This window comes from Gigantopelta aegis, chromosome 7 (genome assembly GCF_016097555.1).
Source record: "Gigantopelta aegis isolate Gae_Host chromosome 7, Gae_host_genome, whole genome shotgun sequence".
Taxonomy (NCBI): domain Eukaryota; kingdom Metazoa; phylum Mollusca; class Gastropoda; order Neomphalida; family Peltospiridae; genus Gigantopelta; species Gigantopelta aegis.
The window spans coordinates 19,660,668-19,678,167 of record NC_054705.1 but is presented as its reverse complement, the minus strand read 5'-3'; the positions used below and the strand labels follow the sequence as shown (position 1 = coordinate 19,678,167).

General features: G+C 40.3%; 1 protein-coding gene across 1 annotated transcript in view; it reads right to left on the bottom strand.

The window, feature by feature from the left end:
• Nucleotides 1-17,136, bottom strand: part of LOC121377953 — a 20,877-nt gene extending 3,741 nt beyond the window's left edge. Inside the window, exons 1-9 of the mRNA XM_041506046.1 lie at nucleotides 17,110-17,136; nucleotides 15,923-16,025; nucleotides 14,362-14,487; nucleotides 12,181-12,306; nucleotides 11,076-11,287; nucleotides 10,568-10,737; nucleotides 9,536-9,681; nucleotides 2,657-2,744; nucleotides 1-96 (exon numbers count right to left, since the gene is read on the bottom strand). The exon at nucleotides 1-96 is cut by the window's left edge and continues 73 nt beyond it. Coding sequence (XP_041361980.1) covers nucleotides 1-96; nucleotides 2,657-2,744; nucleotides 9,536-9,681; nucleotides 10,568-10,737; nucleotides 11,076-11,287; nucleotides 12,181-12,306; nucleotides 14,362-14,487; nucleotides 15,923-16,025; nucleotides 17,110-17,136 — 1,094 coding nt within the window. The remainder of the gene's footprint in view (nucleotides 97-2,656; nucleotides 2,745-9,535; nucleotides 9,682-10,567; nucleotides 10,738-11,075; nucleotides 11,288-12,180; nucleotides 12,307-14,361; nucleotides 14,488-15,922; nucleotides 16,026-17,109) is intronic.
• Nucleotides 17,137-17,500: the final 364 nt, after the last annotated feature.

The window sequence follows — 17,500 nt, the reverse complement described above, 5'->3', positions numbered from 1 at the left end:
AACTTGATGGTCGTGAACGTAAAGACGGTTCTGAAGCTGTTTTGATCACGTACGGGTTCGGGGATGATGCCGGTAATATCTCCGCCTACATGACAACTGGAATAACAATAACATAACTAACGGCATTAATGGCGCAGATTCTTGTTTCGACCAGTAAAAATGGATACTAAGTTTGGTTAAGTTACAAACCGGTGAAATACCGTTAAAAATAGACTGAAACTCGACTCCATAATTGATACTTCTCAGACGCGCGTGCGTTTTAAAATCAAAAGGCATATTGTGGTATTAGAAATTCCAGGATGACCAGGAAAAAACTTCTTTTGTACGGAAATGGATAAGCTAAACAATAAAATATAATTAAAGTTTGATTTCAGTTATTATAAACGGCTCTACTAGTGAAACAGTATGCCTTAGTGTTTAAAAACTAGGGTCTGTCCCTTTAAAGGACAATTCCAATTCCGTCTCTCTTCCACAATTTTATTTATTTATTAATTGTTGTTGTTATTATTATTATTTTATCAAGGCAAACAAAAAACAATTTTAAAGTTAAATTTTTTAAGGTGTTTGGTGTTTCTTGACATGACACAAGCATAACTGAATCGAAAAAAAACATTCAAAAATAAGCAAAAAAATTATCAAATTAATCCAAATGGTGTATTACTCGTGTTTAGCCTATCGTGTTTAGTTCACTGGTAAAGCGTCCGCCTGATGCGCGGTCGGTCTAGGATCGACCCCGGTCGGTGGGTCCAATGAGCTATTTTTCGTTCTATCCAGTGTTCCACAACTGGTGCTACAAAGGTCGTGGTATGTACTATCCTGTCTATGGGATGGTGCATATAAAAGATCCCTTGCTAATCTAAAAGAGTAGCCCATGAAGTGGCGACAGCGAGCTTCCTCCCTCAATATCTGTGTTGTCCTTAACCATATGTCCGACGCTATATAACCGTAAATAAAATGTGTTGAGTGTGTCGTTAAATAAAACTTTTCTTTCTTTCCTTCATTCGTGTTTTCGCATGTAATTAAAGGGACATTCCTGAGATTGCTGCACTTTTTAAGATGTTATCGACTAACAAAAACTTATTAAAGATTGTAATTACATATCAAATATATGTTATACATAAAATATTAGTGGCTGTATACTAAACGTGTTTCTGATCGCTCTAATATTTGTTCTAGATTAAATTTCATTTTATTTCTAAAAATATAAATTTTTTTCGAACGTACGAAATTATTTGAAGACAAAATCTAATTTGGGCTTCTTACAAATATTAAGACGACCAGAAACACATTGAATATAGAGACACCGATATTCTAAACCAGAAAATATATTTAATATGTAAGTTTAATCGTAGAAATATTTTATTAGTCGGAAAAATCTTACAATGCAACAAACTCGGGAATGTCCCTTTAAGAGAAACGTCTTACAATGCAACAAACTCGGGAATGTCCCTTTAAATCCTACAAAACACAAGTAATTTTCTGTTTCTCATGACTAATTATTTTTGAAACTGGTTTTATGCAATGTGTTAAAGATATACCATGATATCATATATATATAATAATAATAATAAGCGGTTTTCTTGTAAATTCAATGGATACTGTTTACCAGTGATTTGAAGAAAAAAAACATGTTTTTGTATTATAACGACACCAATAGAGCACATTGATTTATTAATCATCGGATATTGGATGTAAAACATTTAGTAATTTTGACATATATTCATAGAGAGGAAACCCGTCACATTTTTTTCATTAGTAGCAAGGATCTTTTGTATACACCATCCCACAGACAAGATAGCACATACCATGACATTTGATATAGCAGTGGTAATGCACTGGCTGGAACGGAAAATAGCTCAATGGGCCACCGATTGGGATCGATCCTAGAGCGACCGCTCATCAGACGAGCGCTTTACCACTGGGCTACGCCCCCACCCCCCGGTAATTTGAAATGTTTGTATCATCTAAGAATGAGCTTTAAATTGATAAATGTCAAGAAAAGGACGGCAACTCTAAAAGTGTTTAATAATTTGTAATTTAATAATACTTTTTTTCAATACATCTTTCACTAAAACTATGCATTGTAATCATGTAACATTAATTACACCATTTCAACACGATAATATTAATTTAATTAGAAGTCTTTAATGTTATACGTAATGATTTATGATGATCATGTTGCAAGAATTTACACAAGTGTCTTAACCGACATGATCTATACGTGCCATTTGGGGGGAGAAAGGTAAAGGGAAATGGTTTATTTAACGACGCACTCAACACATTTTATTTATGATTATATGGCGTCGGACATATGGTTAAGGACCATACAGATATTGAGGGAGGAAACGCGTTGTTGCAACTTCACATCAAGGGATCTTTTATATGCACCATCTCGTAGAGAGGATAGCCCATATCACGGCCTTTGCTGTACCATTCGTGGTGCACTGGTTGGAGAGAGAAATGTGCAATGGGCCCACTGATGGGGATCGATCACAAACCGACCGCGCATCAAGCGAACGCTCTACCACTGGACTATGTCTCGCCCCCGGGGAGGGAGGTGGAGTCGGGAGTACATGTAAGAGTGTATGATACATGGATGCGAGATTGCGTCTTTAACGCTAGCTAATGTCACTGTAAGCACCAACTCAGAACTAACCGATTCGTGATGACTGGAATGCTTTTCAGGTCCGCCCCTTGCTTGTTGTTGTCAATGGTGAGTGACTGAATCACGAAATCCTCAAAAGCTGAAATACAAAAAGTCCAGTAAATACTTCAATACAATGTATATTAAAGACTGCAGACCCCCTCCTCTAGAGACCTACACACAAAAAATCGAAAAAACAACAACAAAGATACAAAGCTGTGTTTTTAATCTAATTACATTAAATCTGAACGAATTCACAAAGGTCTCTTTAAAGCGTTTGCGTTGCTTTTGCAGTATGAGTTCGCTTTATGTTTTTTTTTTACAAACTACGATTCCATTAATGCGCTTGCGTTGCGTTTGTAGTATGCTTTCGAGATATAAAAAAAACCCCTGACAATCCTGTTTCAATAATTTCCAATTGCAGTAGGGTATTCTACCTTTACCGCCCTGGAACAGGACAGGAAAGATGGCCCCCAGTGCATCAAAGATACAAAGATATATACATGAACAGGATTATTTGCTACTAAATATCCTAGTTTGCTGTAAGATCATGCGTGATTCGAGGGCAAGACTGTCAAGGAAACATAGATGGTGGGTCCATAAATTACTGCTGAATCGGTCCAAATTTGGGATCTACAATACTTCAGTAACAGAAAATTGTTTTGTTCCTAGAGGCATTTTGCCAAAACCAAAAGTCGTATAGGAAACAGGAAATACCTTCTTCCTGACGTCACTTCCTCCGTCCATTTCAATGCGTTTGCGTTCTCAATCGCAACATGGACCGATTGAAAAGTAACGCAAACGCAACGTTACCGCAAACGCATTAATGGACACAATCATACATATTTCAACCTGTTCTAATTTTAACACAAACGCTAACGCATACTGCAAACGCATTAATGGAATCGTATCTTTAGGCTCTGCTAGACAACAAACCGGCCTCGGTGGCGTCGTGGTTAGATCATCGGTCTACAAGCTGGTAGGTACTGGGTTCGGATCCCAGTCGAGGCATGAGATTTTTAATCCAGATATCGACTCCAAACCCTGAGTGAGTGCTCCGCATGGGTAGGTGTAAACCAATTGCACCGACCAGTTATCCGTAACTGGTTCACCAAAGGCCATGGTTTGTGCTGTCCTGCCTGTGGGAAGCGCAAATAAAAGATCCCTTGCTGCCTGTCGTAAAAAAGAGTAGCCTATGTGGCGACAGCGGGTTTCCTCTAAAAAAATCTGTGTGGTCCTTAACCATATGTCTGACGCTATATAACCGTAAACTTCTTTCTTTGAGGTTTTGCTCCAGCACTAGGGAGGGGTGGGGGGTAGTTGACCCCCTCCCCCCTGCCCCCGTGTCATGCACGCTTATGATTGTACAAGGGGCACAAGAGTGCTGATGCGCTTTGGAGTCTGTGGTCATGTTTGACATGGACAGTCGTCAGTGTCTACCAGCTCCAGGTGGTGCATATAGGAACCGGATATGACAGTGGCCAGTCCGTAGTCTTAATATTGTCGTCTGCTGGTGTCTCTCCAGGTTGTGGATTGGATTCTTGGTTATTGTGGTGGAATTGCGAATCTCTGGTCTTTTTTGGCATGGACAGTCATGGATGTAGAAAGTTAGACTCTACCAGCTCCAGGTGGTGCATATAGGAACCGGATATGACAGTGACCAGTCCGTAGTCTTAATATTGTCGTCTGCTATTGTCTCTCCCGGCTGGGGCCCGATATGACAGTGACAGGGACGTAGCTAGGAATTTTTGTTTTTTGGGGGGCAACTAATAGTTATGGACCACTGGTCGGTGCAAGTGGTTTACACCTACCCATTGAGCCTTGCGGAGCCTTGCGGAGCACTCACTCAGGGTTTGGAGTCGGTATCTGGATTAAAAATCCCATGCCTCGACTGGGATCCGAACCCAGTACCTACCAGCCTGTAGACCAATGGCCTGCCACGACGCCACCGAGGCCGGTCCAAAACCTCAAATTCGCGCCAAAATGATTGAGATTTTCGTGCAAAATGTGCTGACATAAAACCTTTTACCATGTATTTCCATCGTTCTACAAGCAAAATTAATGCGTAGTGATTCGTTTATAATCCTATATAGCTGTTTGGCAGTGATGCTAATATAAAAAGAAAGAAATTGATTATTAATCATTTGGCTATTGGATGTCAAACATTTAGTAATTTTTACACATAGTCATAGAGAACACCCACTGACGGGGATCGATCCCAAACGAGCGTTTTACCACTGGGCTACAAAAAAAAGAAGAGAAGGATTATAATAGTCAATGGGATCGGGATGTAGCCCAGTGGTAAAGCGCTCGCTTGATGCGCGGTCGGTTTGGGATCGATCCCCGTCGGTGGCCCATTGGGCTGTTTCTCGTTCCAGCCAGTGTACCACGACTGGTATATCAAAGGCCGTGGTATGTGCTATCCTGTCTGTATGATGATGCATACAAACGATCCCTTGCTACTAATGGGAAAATGTAGCGGGTTTCCTCTATGACTGTGCAATAAATGACCATATGTTTGAGATGCAATAGTCGATGATTTATAAATCAATGTGCTCTTTTAACGAATTTAAGAACACAACGAAAATATATTAAATGTCTACATAATGTAATACGAATGTATGGTACTACAAGAAAGAAATGCGTCAGACATATGGTTAAGAACCACACAGATTTTGAGAGGAAACCCGCTGTCGCCACTACATGGGCTACTCTTTCCGATTGGCAGCAAGGGGTCTTTTATTTGCGCTTCCCACAGGCAGGATAGCACAAACCATGGCCTTTGTTGAACCAAATATGGATCACTGGTCGGTGCAAGTGGTTTACACCTACCCATTGAGCCTTGCGGAGCACTCACTCAGGGTGTGGAGTCTGTATCTGGATTAAAAATCCCGACTGGGATCCGAAACCAGTACCTACCAGCCTGTTGACCGATGGCCTAACCACGACGCCACCGAGGCCGGTATATGGTATGGTACTAAAATAAAGATCCACAAATTTAAGTACCCAACGAAACGAAAATAAGGATTTCATTGTATAACCTGAACACAAAACAAAAGATGAAGAAAGAAAGAAAGAAGTGTTTTATTTAACGACGTACTCAACACATTTTAATTACGGTTATATGGCGTCAGACATATGGTTAAGAATCACACAGATATTGAGAGAGGAAACCCGCTGTCGCCACTTCATGGACTACTCTTTTCGATTAGCAGCAAGGGATCTTTTCTATGCACCATCCCACAGACAGGGATACCACATACCACGGCCTTTCATATACCAGTCGTGGTACACTGGCGGGAAAGAGATATAGCCCAATGGGCCCACCGACGGGGGTCGTTCCCAGACCGACCGCGTATCAAGCTGGGCTACGTCCCGCCCCCAAATTACTAATAGTATGATTAGTGTAAATTTAGTCAGTGATAATGTGGTCAGGTTTGGAACAGGCCTCGATTACCTGTGTAAATTTAGTCAGTGATAATGTGGTCAGGTTTTGAACAGGCCTCGATTACCTGTGTAAATTTAGTCAGTGATAATGTGGTCAGGTTTTGAACAGGCCTCGATTACCTGTGTAAATTTAGTCAGTGATAATGTGGTCAGGTTTGGAACAGGCCTCGATTACCTGTGTAAATTTAGTCAATGATAATGTGGTAAATTTAGTCAGTGATAATGTGGTCAGGTTTTGAACAGGCCTCGATTACCTGTGTAAATTTAGTCAGTGATAATGTGGTCAGGTTTTGAACAGTCCTCGATTACCTGTGTAAATTTAGTCAATGATAATGTGGTCAGGTTTTGAACAGGCCTCGATTACCTGTGTAAATTTAGTCAATGATGATGTGGTCAGGTTCAGAACAGGCCTCGATTACCTGTGTAAATTTAGTCAATGATGATGTGGTCAGGTTCAGAACAGGCCTCGATTACCTGTGTAAATTTAGTCAGTGATAATGTGGTCAGGTTTTGAACAGGCCTCGATTACCTGTGTAAATTTAGTCAGTGATTATGTGGTCAGGTTCAGAACAGGCCTCGATTACCTGTGTAAATTTAGTCAATGATAATGTGGTCAGGTTTTGAACAGTCCTCGATTACCTGTGTAAAGTTAGTCAGTGATAATGTGGTCAGGTTCAGAACAGGCCTCGATTACCTGTGTAAATTTAGTCAGTGATAATGTGGTCAGGTTTTGAACAGGCCTCGATTACCTGTGTAAATTTAGTCAGTGATTATGTGGTCAGGTTCAGAACAGGCCTCGATTACCTGTGTAAATTTAGTCAGTGATTATGTGGTCAGGTTCAGAACAGGCCTCGATTACCTGTGTAAATTTAGTCAATGATAATGTGGTCAGGTTTTGAACAGTCCTCGATTACCTGTGTAAAGTTAGTCAGTGATAATGTGGTCAGGTTCAGAACAGGCCTCGATTACCTGTGTAAATTTAGTCAGTGATAATGTGGTCAGGTTTTGAACAGGCCTCGATTACCTGTGTAAATTTAGTCAGTGATTATGTGGTCAGGTTCAGAACAGGCCTCGATTACCTGTGTAAATTTAGTCAATGATAATGTGGTCAGTTTTTGAACAGTCCTCGATTACCTGTGTAAAGTTAGTCAGTGATAATGTGGTCAGGTTCAGAACAGGCCTCGATTACCTGTGTAAATTTAGTCAGTGATAATGTGGTCAGGTTTTGAACAGGCCTCGATTACCTGTGTAAATTTAGTCAGTGATAATGTGGTCAGGTTTTGAACAGTCCTCGATTACCTGTGTAAATTTAGTCAGTGATAATGTGGTCAGGTTCAGAACAGGCCTCGATTACCTGTGTACATTTAGTCAGTGATAATGTGGTCAGGTTCAGAACAGGCCTCGATTACCTGTGTAAATTTAGTCAGTGACAATGTGGTCAGGTTTTGAACAGGCCTCGATTATCTGTGTACATTTAGTCACTGATGATGTGGTCATGTTTTGAACAGGCCTCGATTACCTGTGTAAATTTAGTCAGTGATAATGTGGTCAGGTTTTGAACAGTCCTCGATTACCTGTGTAAATTTAGTCAGTGATAATGTGGTCAGGTTTTGAACAGGCCTCGATTACCTGTGTAAATTTAGTCAATGATGATGTGGTCAGGTTCAGAACAGGCCTCGATTACCTGTGTAAATTTAGTCAGTGACAATGTGGTCAGGTTGTGAACAGGCCTCGATTACCTGTGTAAATTTAGTCAGTGACAATGTGGTCAGGTTTTGAACAGGCCTCGATTACCTGTGTAAATTTAGTCAGTGACAATGTGGTCAGGTTTTGAACAGGCCTCGATTACCTGTGTAAATTTAGTCAGTGACAATGTGGTCAGGTTTTGAACAGGCCTCGATTACCTGTGTAAATTTAGTCAGTGATAATGTGGTCAGGTTCAGAACAGGCCTCGATTACCTGTGTAAATTTAGTCAGTGATAATGTGGTCAGGTTTTGAACAGGCCTCGATTACCTGTGTAAATTTAGTCAGTGATAATGTGGTCAGGTTTTGAACAGTCCTCGATTACCTGTGTAAATTTAGTCAGTGATAATGTGGTCAGGTTCAGAACAGGCCTCGATTACCTGTGTACATTTAGTCAGTGATAATGTGGTCAGGTTCAGAACAGGCCTCGATTACCTGTGTAAATTTAGTCAGTGACAATGTGGTCAGGTTTTGAACAGGCCTCGATTATCTGTGTACATTTAGTCACTGATGATGTGGTCATGTTTTGAACAGGCCTCGATTACCTGTGTAAATTTAGTCAGTGATAATGTGGTCAGGTTTTGAACAGTCCTCGATTACCTGTGTAAATTTAGTCAGTGATAATGTGGTCAGGTTTTGAACAGGCCTCGATTACCTGTGTAAATTTAGTCAATGATGATGTGGTCAGGTTCAGAACAGGCCTCGATTACCTGTGTAAATTTAGTCAGTGACAATGTGGTCAGGTTGTGAACAGGCCTCGATTACCTGTGTAAATTTAGTCAGTGACAATGTGGTCAGGTTTTGAACAGGCCTCGATTACCTGTGTAAATTTAGTCAGTGACAATGTGGTCAGGTTTTGAACAGGCCTCGATTACCTGTGTAAATTTAGTCAGTGACAATGTGGTCAGGTTTTGAACAGGCCTCGATTACCTGTGTAAATTTAGTCAGTGATAATGTGGTCAGGTTCAGAACAGGCCTCGATTACCTGTGTAAATTTAGTCAGTGATAATGTGGTCAGGTTTTGAACAGGCCTCGATTACCTGTGTAAATTTAGTCAGTGACAATGTGGTCAGGTTTTGAACAGGCCTCGATTACCTGTGTAAATTTAGTCAGTGACAATGTGGTCAGGTTTTGAACAGGCCTCGATTACCTGTGTACATTTAGTCAGTGACAATGTGGTCAGGTTTTGAACAGGCCTCGTTTACCTGTGTAAATTTAGTCAGTGACAATGTGGTCAGGTTTTGAACAGGCCTCGATTACCTGTGTAAATTTAGTCAGTGACGATGTGGTCAGGTTTTGAACAGGCCTCGATTACCTGTGTAAATTTAGTCAGTGACAATGTGGTCAGGTTTTGAACAGGCCTCGATTACCTGTGTAAATTTAGTCAGTGAAAATGTGGTCAGGTTTTGAACAGGCCTCGATTACCTGTGTAAATTTAGTCAGTGACAATGTGGTCAGGTTTTGAACAGGCCTCGATTACCTGTGTAAATTTAGTCAGTGATAATGTGGTCAGGTTTGGAACAGGCCTCGATTACCTGTGTAAATTTAGTAAATGATTATGTGGTCAGGTTTTGAACAGGCCTCGATTACCTGTGTAAATTTAGTCAATGATAATGTGGTCAGGTTTAAAACAGGCCTCGATTACCTGTGTAAATTTAGTCAATGATGATGTGGTCAGGTTTGGAACAGGCCTCGATTACCTGATGCTGAGTATACGTTTAACTCCAATTTCAACTCGGTTCCGATTCGGATAGGGGTGTTTGCAGTCACTTCACTCCCTTCTTTCCAAAGTTTCAGTCTTAGGGGGTTCAATTCGCCCTCAGCTGTCACTCTGATAGATCCCTGTCTAGAAGAAAAAAAAAAAAAAAAAATACCCTCACGGTTGTGTTATGTAAATCTGCATAATTATCATTATAGCGAAACCTGTCTAAACCGGACTCTGTTCTAACCGGAATCCTGTCAAAACCGTTCATACTCCATAGTCTTGAATATTCTAAATTCTAAAACGTGACCCTATAAACACCGGATCCTGTCCAGATGTAAGAAATATTAGATCCCTTAGCGTGATTCGGTATACACAGGTTTCACTGCATTGTTTTCTATCTTTTTTTGTAACATTTTAATATCCATTACCGTCTCATCACGCCCCGATGCTAAAAGCCAATGTTAGATTCTGTTCCCACCCCAATGACGCGCACACCCACGTACACACACAGATATGGACGTACACATACACAAATTAAGGTTCAAGCACGCGGTCATGGGTACACAGTTCAGCTATCTGAGGGTTAGCGGTTAGTTGTTTGTGTGTGTGTGTGTGTGTGTGTGAGAGAGAGAGAGAGAGAGAGAGAGAGAGAGAGAGAGAGAGAGAGAGAGAGAGAGAGAGAGAGAGAGAGAGAGTGGGGGTGGGGGGTGGGGGGTGCAGTGGCCTTACACCTACCCACTGAGTTGTTAAACTCTGGGTGGGTGCCACCTACCAGATTTATGTCCCATGACTGAACCACTAAGCTACCAAGGCCGGTGGGCATACATGTATGCATACAATTCTGAAACTGGTCTCAGCAGAGATTAACTTTTTCTCTTTTTTTCTGGGGTTTTTTATGTTTTTCTTTGTCTTTTTTTATATTTTTTGTCTTTTTTTTGTCTTTTTTTGTCTTTTTTTTTTTTGTCTGACCGTGTCAGGTCAGTTTCCACATTCAATATTTTTTATTAAAACATTATGCAGTACTCACTGGTTGCTGCCTCCTGTGGTTGCGGGGAGGACGGAGTTGAAGACGTTCTCGAAGGTGACAGTCTGGCTGGTGTCGTACGAACATAACCCCTCCACAACCTCGTCAACGGCGGACGTATAGTCAGGGTGATACTGGACGTAGATGATCCGAGAGTTATGAATATTTCCGCCCTGAAATCAGTCAATGCATCAACTAGTTAGTCAGTCAATCAATCAAACAATCGATCAATCAATCAATCAGGCTGCCTAACCATACCATGCCCATGCCCATGCCCATGCCCATGCCCATGCCCATGCCCATGACCATGACCATAATCATAACCATACCCATACCCATACCCATACCCATACCCATACCCATACCCATACCCATACCCATACCCATACCCATACCCATACCCATACCATAACCATACCATAACTATAACCATACCAATAATAACAAAAACAATTTTAAGCATTGCCTTAGCTGGGACACGAACCCATTTTTAACACGTAGACCCACTCACCCCTGATTTCGACACGGCGTTCCCGCAGTTGGTGTCTGTGTGCGGTATCACACGAGCCAGACCAGACGTGTAGTCTGCGGGTAACCCGGTGAGAGCGCCCACGTTCTGGAACAAGCACGTGCTGTCGTGTCCGTTCACGTAGATCAGGCCTTGGAACGAGCCAATCGGAACGATGTTGATCGACATGGTGGAAGAATCGCACTTCACCTTGTCTAAAATAATAATAATAATTAAAAAATAATAATAATAATAACAAATAAATCAATAACATAACATAATTAAAGAAAAAACCACAAAATTTTAAAGGAATTTTATTACTTGCCATCGGGCTTGCACAAAGTAATTATTTGATGGCCCAAGTCTACAAATCACTGGTCTCGGGCGTAAAACTGAAAACGTATCACTGTTAATGAGAAAGTCCAATACGAGTGCGTAAACAGATTCCACAATGAATGCATAGTTCTCCAAATAATCGATAAGAATATATCGAAAATATTATTGGTGATGCCTGTTTTAAAGGGACATTCCTGAGTTTGCTACGATTTTGTACATGTTATCGACTAACAGAGACTTAATTACACATCAAATATATTAAACGTGTTTTAAACGTGTTTCTGATCGTTCTATTATTTGTACTGGGTTAAATTTCATTTTATTTCCTAAATTATTGGAAGACAAAATCCAGTTTGGGCTTCTTACAAATATTAAGACGACCAGAACCACATTGAATATACAGACACTGATATTCTAAACAAGAAAATATATTTAATATGGAAGTTTAATTGTAGAAATATTTTATTAGTCGGAAACATCTTACAATGCAGCAAACTCGGGCATGTCCCTTTAAGAAGGATACGAGACAATGCCCCCACCCATATAATTATGTAGTTTTTAAACAGAGGCTTTTTGCAGCATCCTGGGGGAAGTACATACATTCATATTATCCTTCAACTTTGACAGTCCTGGCTTTACACACTGTCAAAAAATACGGCGGCCGTGTATATTACCAGGTCATTATTTTCAATATTTTTGGAAAAGAAGAGGGGGCTTCCTTTTAATTTTTTGAATTTCATCAATAAAAGCGCCAACCAGTGGATCAACTTACAACGAACGCTGTCACACACACCCTCATCGAGGTAGTCGGCGTTGCAGTAGCATCTTGAAGTAGCGCCGTCCGCGGCACACTGGCCCGAAACACAGGTCGGGTTACACTGGGCAGGATCAGCCGTAGCTGCAAATACAACCATACACACCAGTACAGGGTGTATACTACCAAATCAAATCCCATAGACGACAATAGTAACATATGTGGCTAAAACTCCTACCTGCAACGTATCAACCGACATAAACGCCACGGATATAAATACTACCACCCCTTACACTTAAAGTGAATCAGAAAAAAATAGGGGTCAAGCTGCTCGTTTCTGAGATAACGGGTAGCGTCTATGACTACCCTAGTTTCGCACAAAATTCGAGTACTTTTTTTTACAGGTACCCCATACATGTTGACACATTGTTACTAGATGAAATAAAATTGCACATTATTTTTACCCAGATGAAACTATTATTTTTTACAACCAACACACTCACATTTATAACCAATCACAGGACTTGTGGTGTTCACTTCCCTATCAAAAGTTGGGTGCACCTCCAACTTTGACCCAGCCGGAAGTTATTTGGTTTAGTACTACCTACATACATGAAGTATATTAAAGTAATTAATGAGAGAGAGAGAGAGAGAGAGAGAGAGAGAGAGAGAGAGAGAGAGAGAGAGAGAGATATATATATATATATATATATATATATATATATATATATATATATATATATATAAAGGAGGGAGAGACAGATAGATAGATAGATAGATAGACAGACAGACAGACACAGAGGCAAGAAGGCAAACAGATAGAAAGACAGTCCCTCTTACAAAGTTCAATAGCGCACATACCAAATTAATATTTCACTTACCAAGTTCAGTTACGTACCAAATTAATATTGCACTAATCAAGTTTGATATCAAACTTATCTAGTTCAATATCGCACTTACCAAGTTCAACATCGCACTTATCTAGTTCAATATCGCACTTACCAAGTTCAACATCGCACTTATCTAGTTCAATATCGCACTTACCAAGTTCAACATCGCACTTATCTAGTTCAATATCGCACTTACCAAGTTCAACATCGCACTTATCTAGTTCAATATCGCACTTACCAAGTTCAACATCGCACTTACCTAGTTCAATATCGCACTTACCAAGTTCAACATCGCACTTATCTAGTTCAATATCGCACTTACCAAGTTCAACATCGCACTTATCTAGTTCAGTATCGCACTTACCAAGTTCAACATCGCACTTATCTAGTTCAGTATCGCACTAACCAAGTTCAACATCGCACTTATCTAGTTCAGTATCGCACTTACCAAGTTCAACATCGCACTTATCTAGTTCAATATCGCACTTACCAAGTTCAACATCGCACTTATCTAGTTCAACATCGCACTTATCTAGTTCAATATCGCACTTACCAAGTTCAACATCGCACTTACCTAGTTCAATATCGCACTTACTAAGTTCAACATCGCACTTATCTAGTTCAATATCGCACTTACCAAGTTCAACATCGCACTTATCTAGTTCAATATCGCACTTATCAAGTTCAACATCGCACATATCTAGTTCAATATCGCGTTTACCTAGATCAATATCACACTTACCTAGTTCAGCATCACACTTACCTAGTTCAACATCGCACTTACCTAGTTCAATATCAAATTTACCTAGTTCAACATCACACTTACCTAGTTCAATATCGCACTTACCAAGGTCAACATCGCACTTACCTAGTTCAATATCGCACTTACCTACTTTAATATGACACTTACCTAGTTCAACATCGCACTTATCCTGTTCAATATCACACTGACCAAGTTCAACATCGCACTTACCTAGTTCAATATCAAACTTACCTAGTTCAATATCAAACTTATCTAGTTCAATATCGCACTTACCTAGTTCAATATCGCACTTATCTAGTTCAATATCACACTTATCTAGTTCAATATCACACTTACCTAGTTCAATATCAAACTTACCTAGTTCAACATCGCACTTATCTTGTTCAATATCACACTTACCAAGTTCAACATCGCACTTACCTAGTTCAATATCAAACTCACCTAGTTCAATATCGCACTTATCTAGCTCAATATCGTACTTGCCTAGTTCAACATCACACTTATCTAGCTCAATATCGCACTTGCCTGGTTCAACATAACTCTTACCTAGTTCAACATCGCACTTGTACCCGCCATAGGTCGCCGGACATTGGCAGACACCCTGCGAGTCGCAGTTGGCGTTGTTCTGACAAATTTGTTGTCCCAACCGGCGACAGTCGAACGTACCAGAACCTAAATAAAAACTTAAGGTACAAACACAGCATATGAAAATATATATATGTGTTATTATTTACGCATTACTAATAAGTTATTAGTAATGTGTCTACTAAATGTATCTCGTTTAGTGAAGGGCTGGACGTAGCTCAGTGATAAATCGCTCCCCTGGTGCGCGGTCAGTCTAGGGTCGATCCCCGTCGGTGGACCCATTGAGCTATTTCTTGTTCCAGCCATTGCACCACGACGGATATATTAAAGGTCGGGGTACGTGCTATTCTGTCTGTGGGAAAGTGCATATAAGAGATCCCTTGCTGCTAATGGCAAAACATTGTAAGTTTTCTCCAAAAGATTTTGTGTCAAAAATTACCAAATGTTTGACATACACTGGCTGATAATTAACTTTAACTGTTTCTATGAAAGAAGTTTGTTTTGTTTAACGACACCACTAGAGCACATTGATTTGTTAATCATCGGCTATTGGATGTCAAACATTTTATAATTTTGACATATAATCTTAGAGAGGATGTCCGCTAGTTTTCCATTAGCAGCAAGGGGTCTTTTATATGCATCATTCCACATACAAGATAGCACATACCACGGCCTTTGATATACCGGTCGTGGTGCACTGGCTGGAACGAGCAATAGCCCAATAGGCCTAAGACGGGGATTGATCCCATACCGACCGTGCATCAAGCGAGCCCTTTTCTATTACGTATAAAGACGTTATTAAAAGGCACGTCATATCATGACTGACGCCTGTTGACCAATCATATTTACTAAAGCACAATCAAAGCAGGGGCCTAAGCATGATTTGGACCGAGGATAGGGAGGTGTAGAGGGCTCGAATGGGAATCTAACGAACCTGTTTGTCTACATTTTCCCTGGACTCCGATAAGGCTATGGTATGTACTATCCTGTCTATGGGATGGTGCATATAAAAAATCCCTCGCTGCTAATCGAAAAGAGTACCTCATGAAGTAGCGACAACGGGTTTCCTCTCTCAATATCTGTGTGGTCCTTAGCCATATGTCTGCCGCAATATAACCGTAAATAAAATGTGTTGAGTGCGTCGTTATATAAAACATTTCTTTCTCTGTTTCCGATATGAATATCCTAACCACGCACTGTAAAATATGTGTTATGCTCAAGGAGGGGAGGGGCTTGGTCGAACTGAACTGAATTGCTAAGCAACGCATTTGTAGAACAGTATTTGCTAATCTATATTCATAATACCAGGCGCGGATCCAGGATTTTTTAATAGAGGGGGCCCAAAACCTGTTGTACTTTTTGAAAATAGAATTTAAAGGTCTTTGACATTTTTTTGTATTCTGTAATATATATTTGTTCAGCAAGAATTTGGGGTCGGGGGGCGGACCCCTTGGTCCCCCGCCTGAATCCGCGCCTGAATACATCTGAATAAAGAAAGCATTATACCACGTGATTTACGTACTGTCGTCATCTATGATTGTAACAGTGATTGAAGGCTTGGTGGTTGTGAAATCGTTTGGGTTTTGAACAATCGCCAACGTGAAACTTTCGGTCGGCTCCTTTATCTGTAAATGAAACAAAAACGATTTAAAGGTTGCATGCCACTTATTTTGTTGTCGTACGATATAGACTCAAATTTACCCAAATGCACAATCTTTCTTTACATATTAATTTTATATATGCGTACTATATTATTTCATTTCAACTTATTTTTGTGCTTATATACAATTAAGGTTCAAGCACGCTGTCCTGGACACTCACACCTCAACTATCTGGGCTGTTTGTCCTGGACAGTGGGTTAGTTGTTAGTGGTTAGTGGTCAGTGAGAGGAAAGAGGGTGTAGTGGTCTTACACCTACCCATTGAGTCGTTAAAACTCGCTCTGTGTGGGAGCAGATATCGGGCTGCGAACCCTGTACCTACCAGCCTTATGTCCGATGACTTTAAACACGACACCACCCAGGCTGGTGATACTACATGAGTCACAATTAGTTAAGGACACTGCAGTAGGTGGTTCATTCGCTCTACCACAGTGCGGAACGTAGCTCAGTGGTAAAGCCTTCGCTTGATGCGGTCCCATTGGGCTATTTCTCGCTCCAGCCAGTGCACCACGACTGGTGTATCAAAGGCCGTCCCCTGCGTGTGCTGTAACCTCACCGTGGTGCAGGGGTGTAACATTTTCTTTGAGAATGGCCAATACAGCACAAATTGAAGTTTAGAATAGAATTCGGTGTCCGTAAAATTCTGTGATATTTGTATTTGTATTTTTGCACAGTTCTTTACACTGTTTTTGTTTAAACCTTGAATTTTTATATTGATGTTGATCATCACTTTATTTATTTGCATTACCATAGTTTGACACCCAATAGCCGATGTATTTTTCGTGCTGGGGTGTCGTTAAACAGTCATTCATTCATTCATTCATTCATTCATTCAAAGGCCGTGGTACATGAAAAGAGTAGCCCATGAAGTGACGAAAGCGGGTTTCTTCTCTCAATATATGTGTGGTCCTTAACCATATGTCCGACGCCATATAACAGTAAATAAAATTTGCTGAGAGCGCCGTTAAATAAAACATTTCCTTCCTTCCATTCGCTCTGTCCGTGGGACAGAAATGCTCTTACAGCCGTTGGTTGAAGGCACGGCTCACTTGCAGATGTGTCGCTACTTGTCTCATGGATACGCCATCATTCAGCCATGCCAGGGCTTAGCCACAGTCCAGAATGATCAGTTTACGTCTTGGTGGCAGCGTTATCAAATACCAGATTGCTAAGAAATGTATACACTCCAAACCTTAATCACATCAGGAAAGTATTGACAGCAAAAAAAAAGGATTTTTACTTGTACCATGTTTGTTTGGTGGGTTTTTCTAAGGCAGGTGCTCTGCTTGGCCAAAATAATAATAATAATAATAATAATATATATATATATATATATATATATATATATATATATATATATATATTATATATATATATATATATATATATATATATATATATATATAATATACAATTTGATTCTGGCCATCAACTTGATTC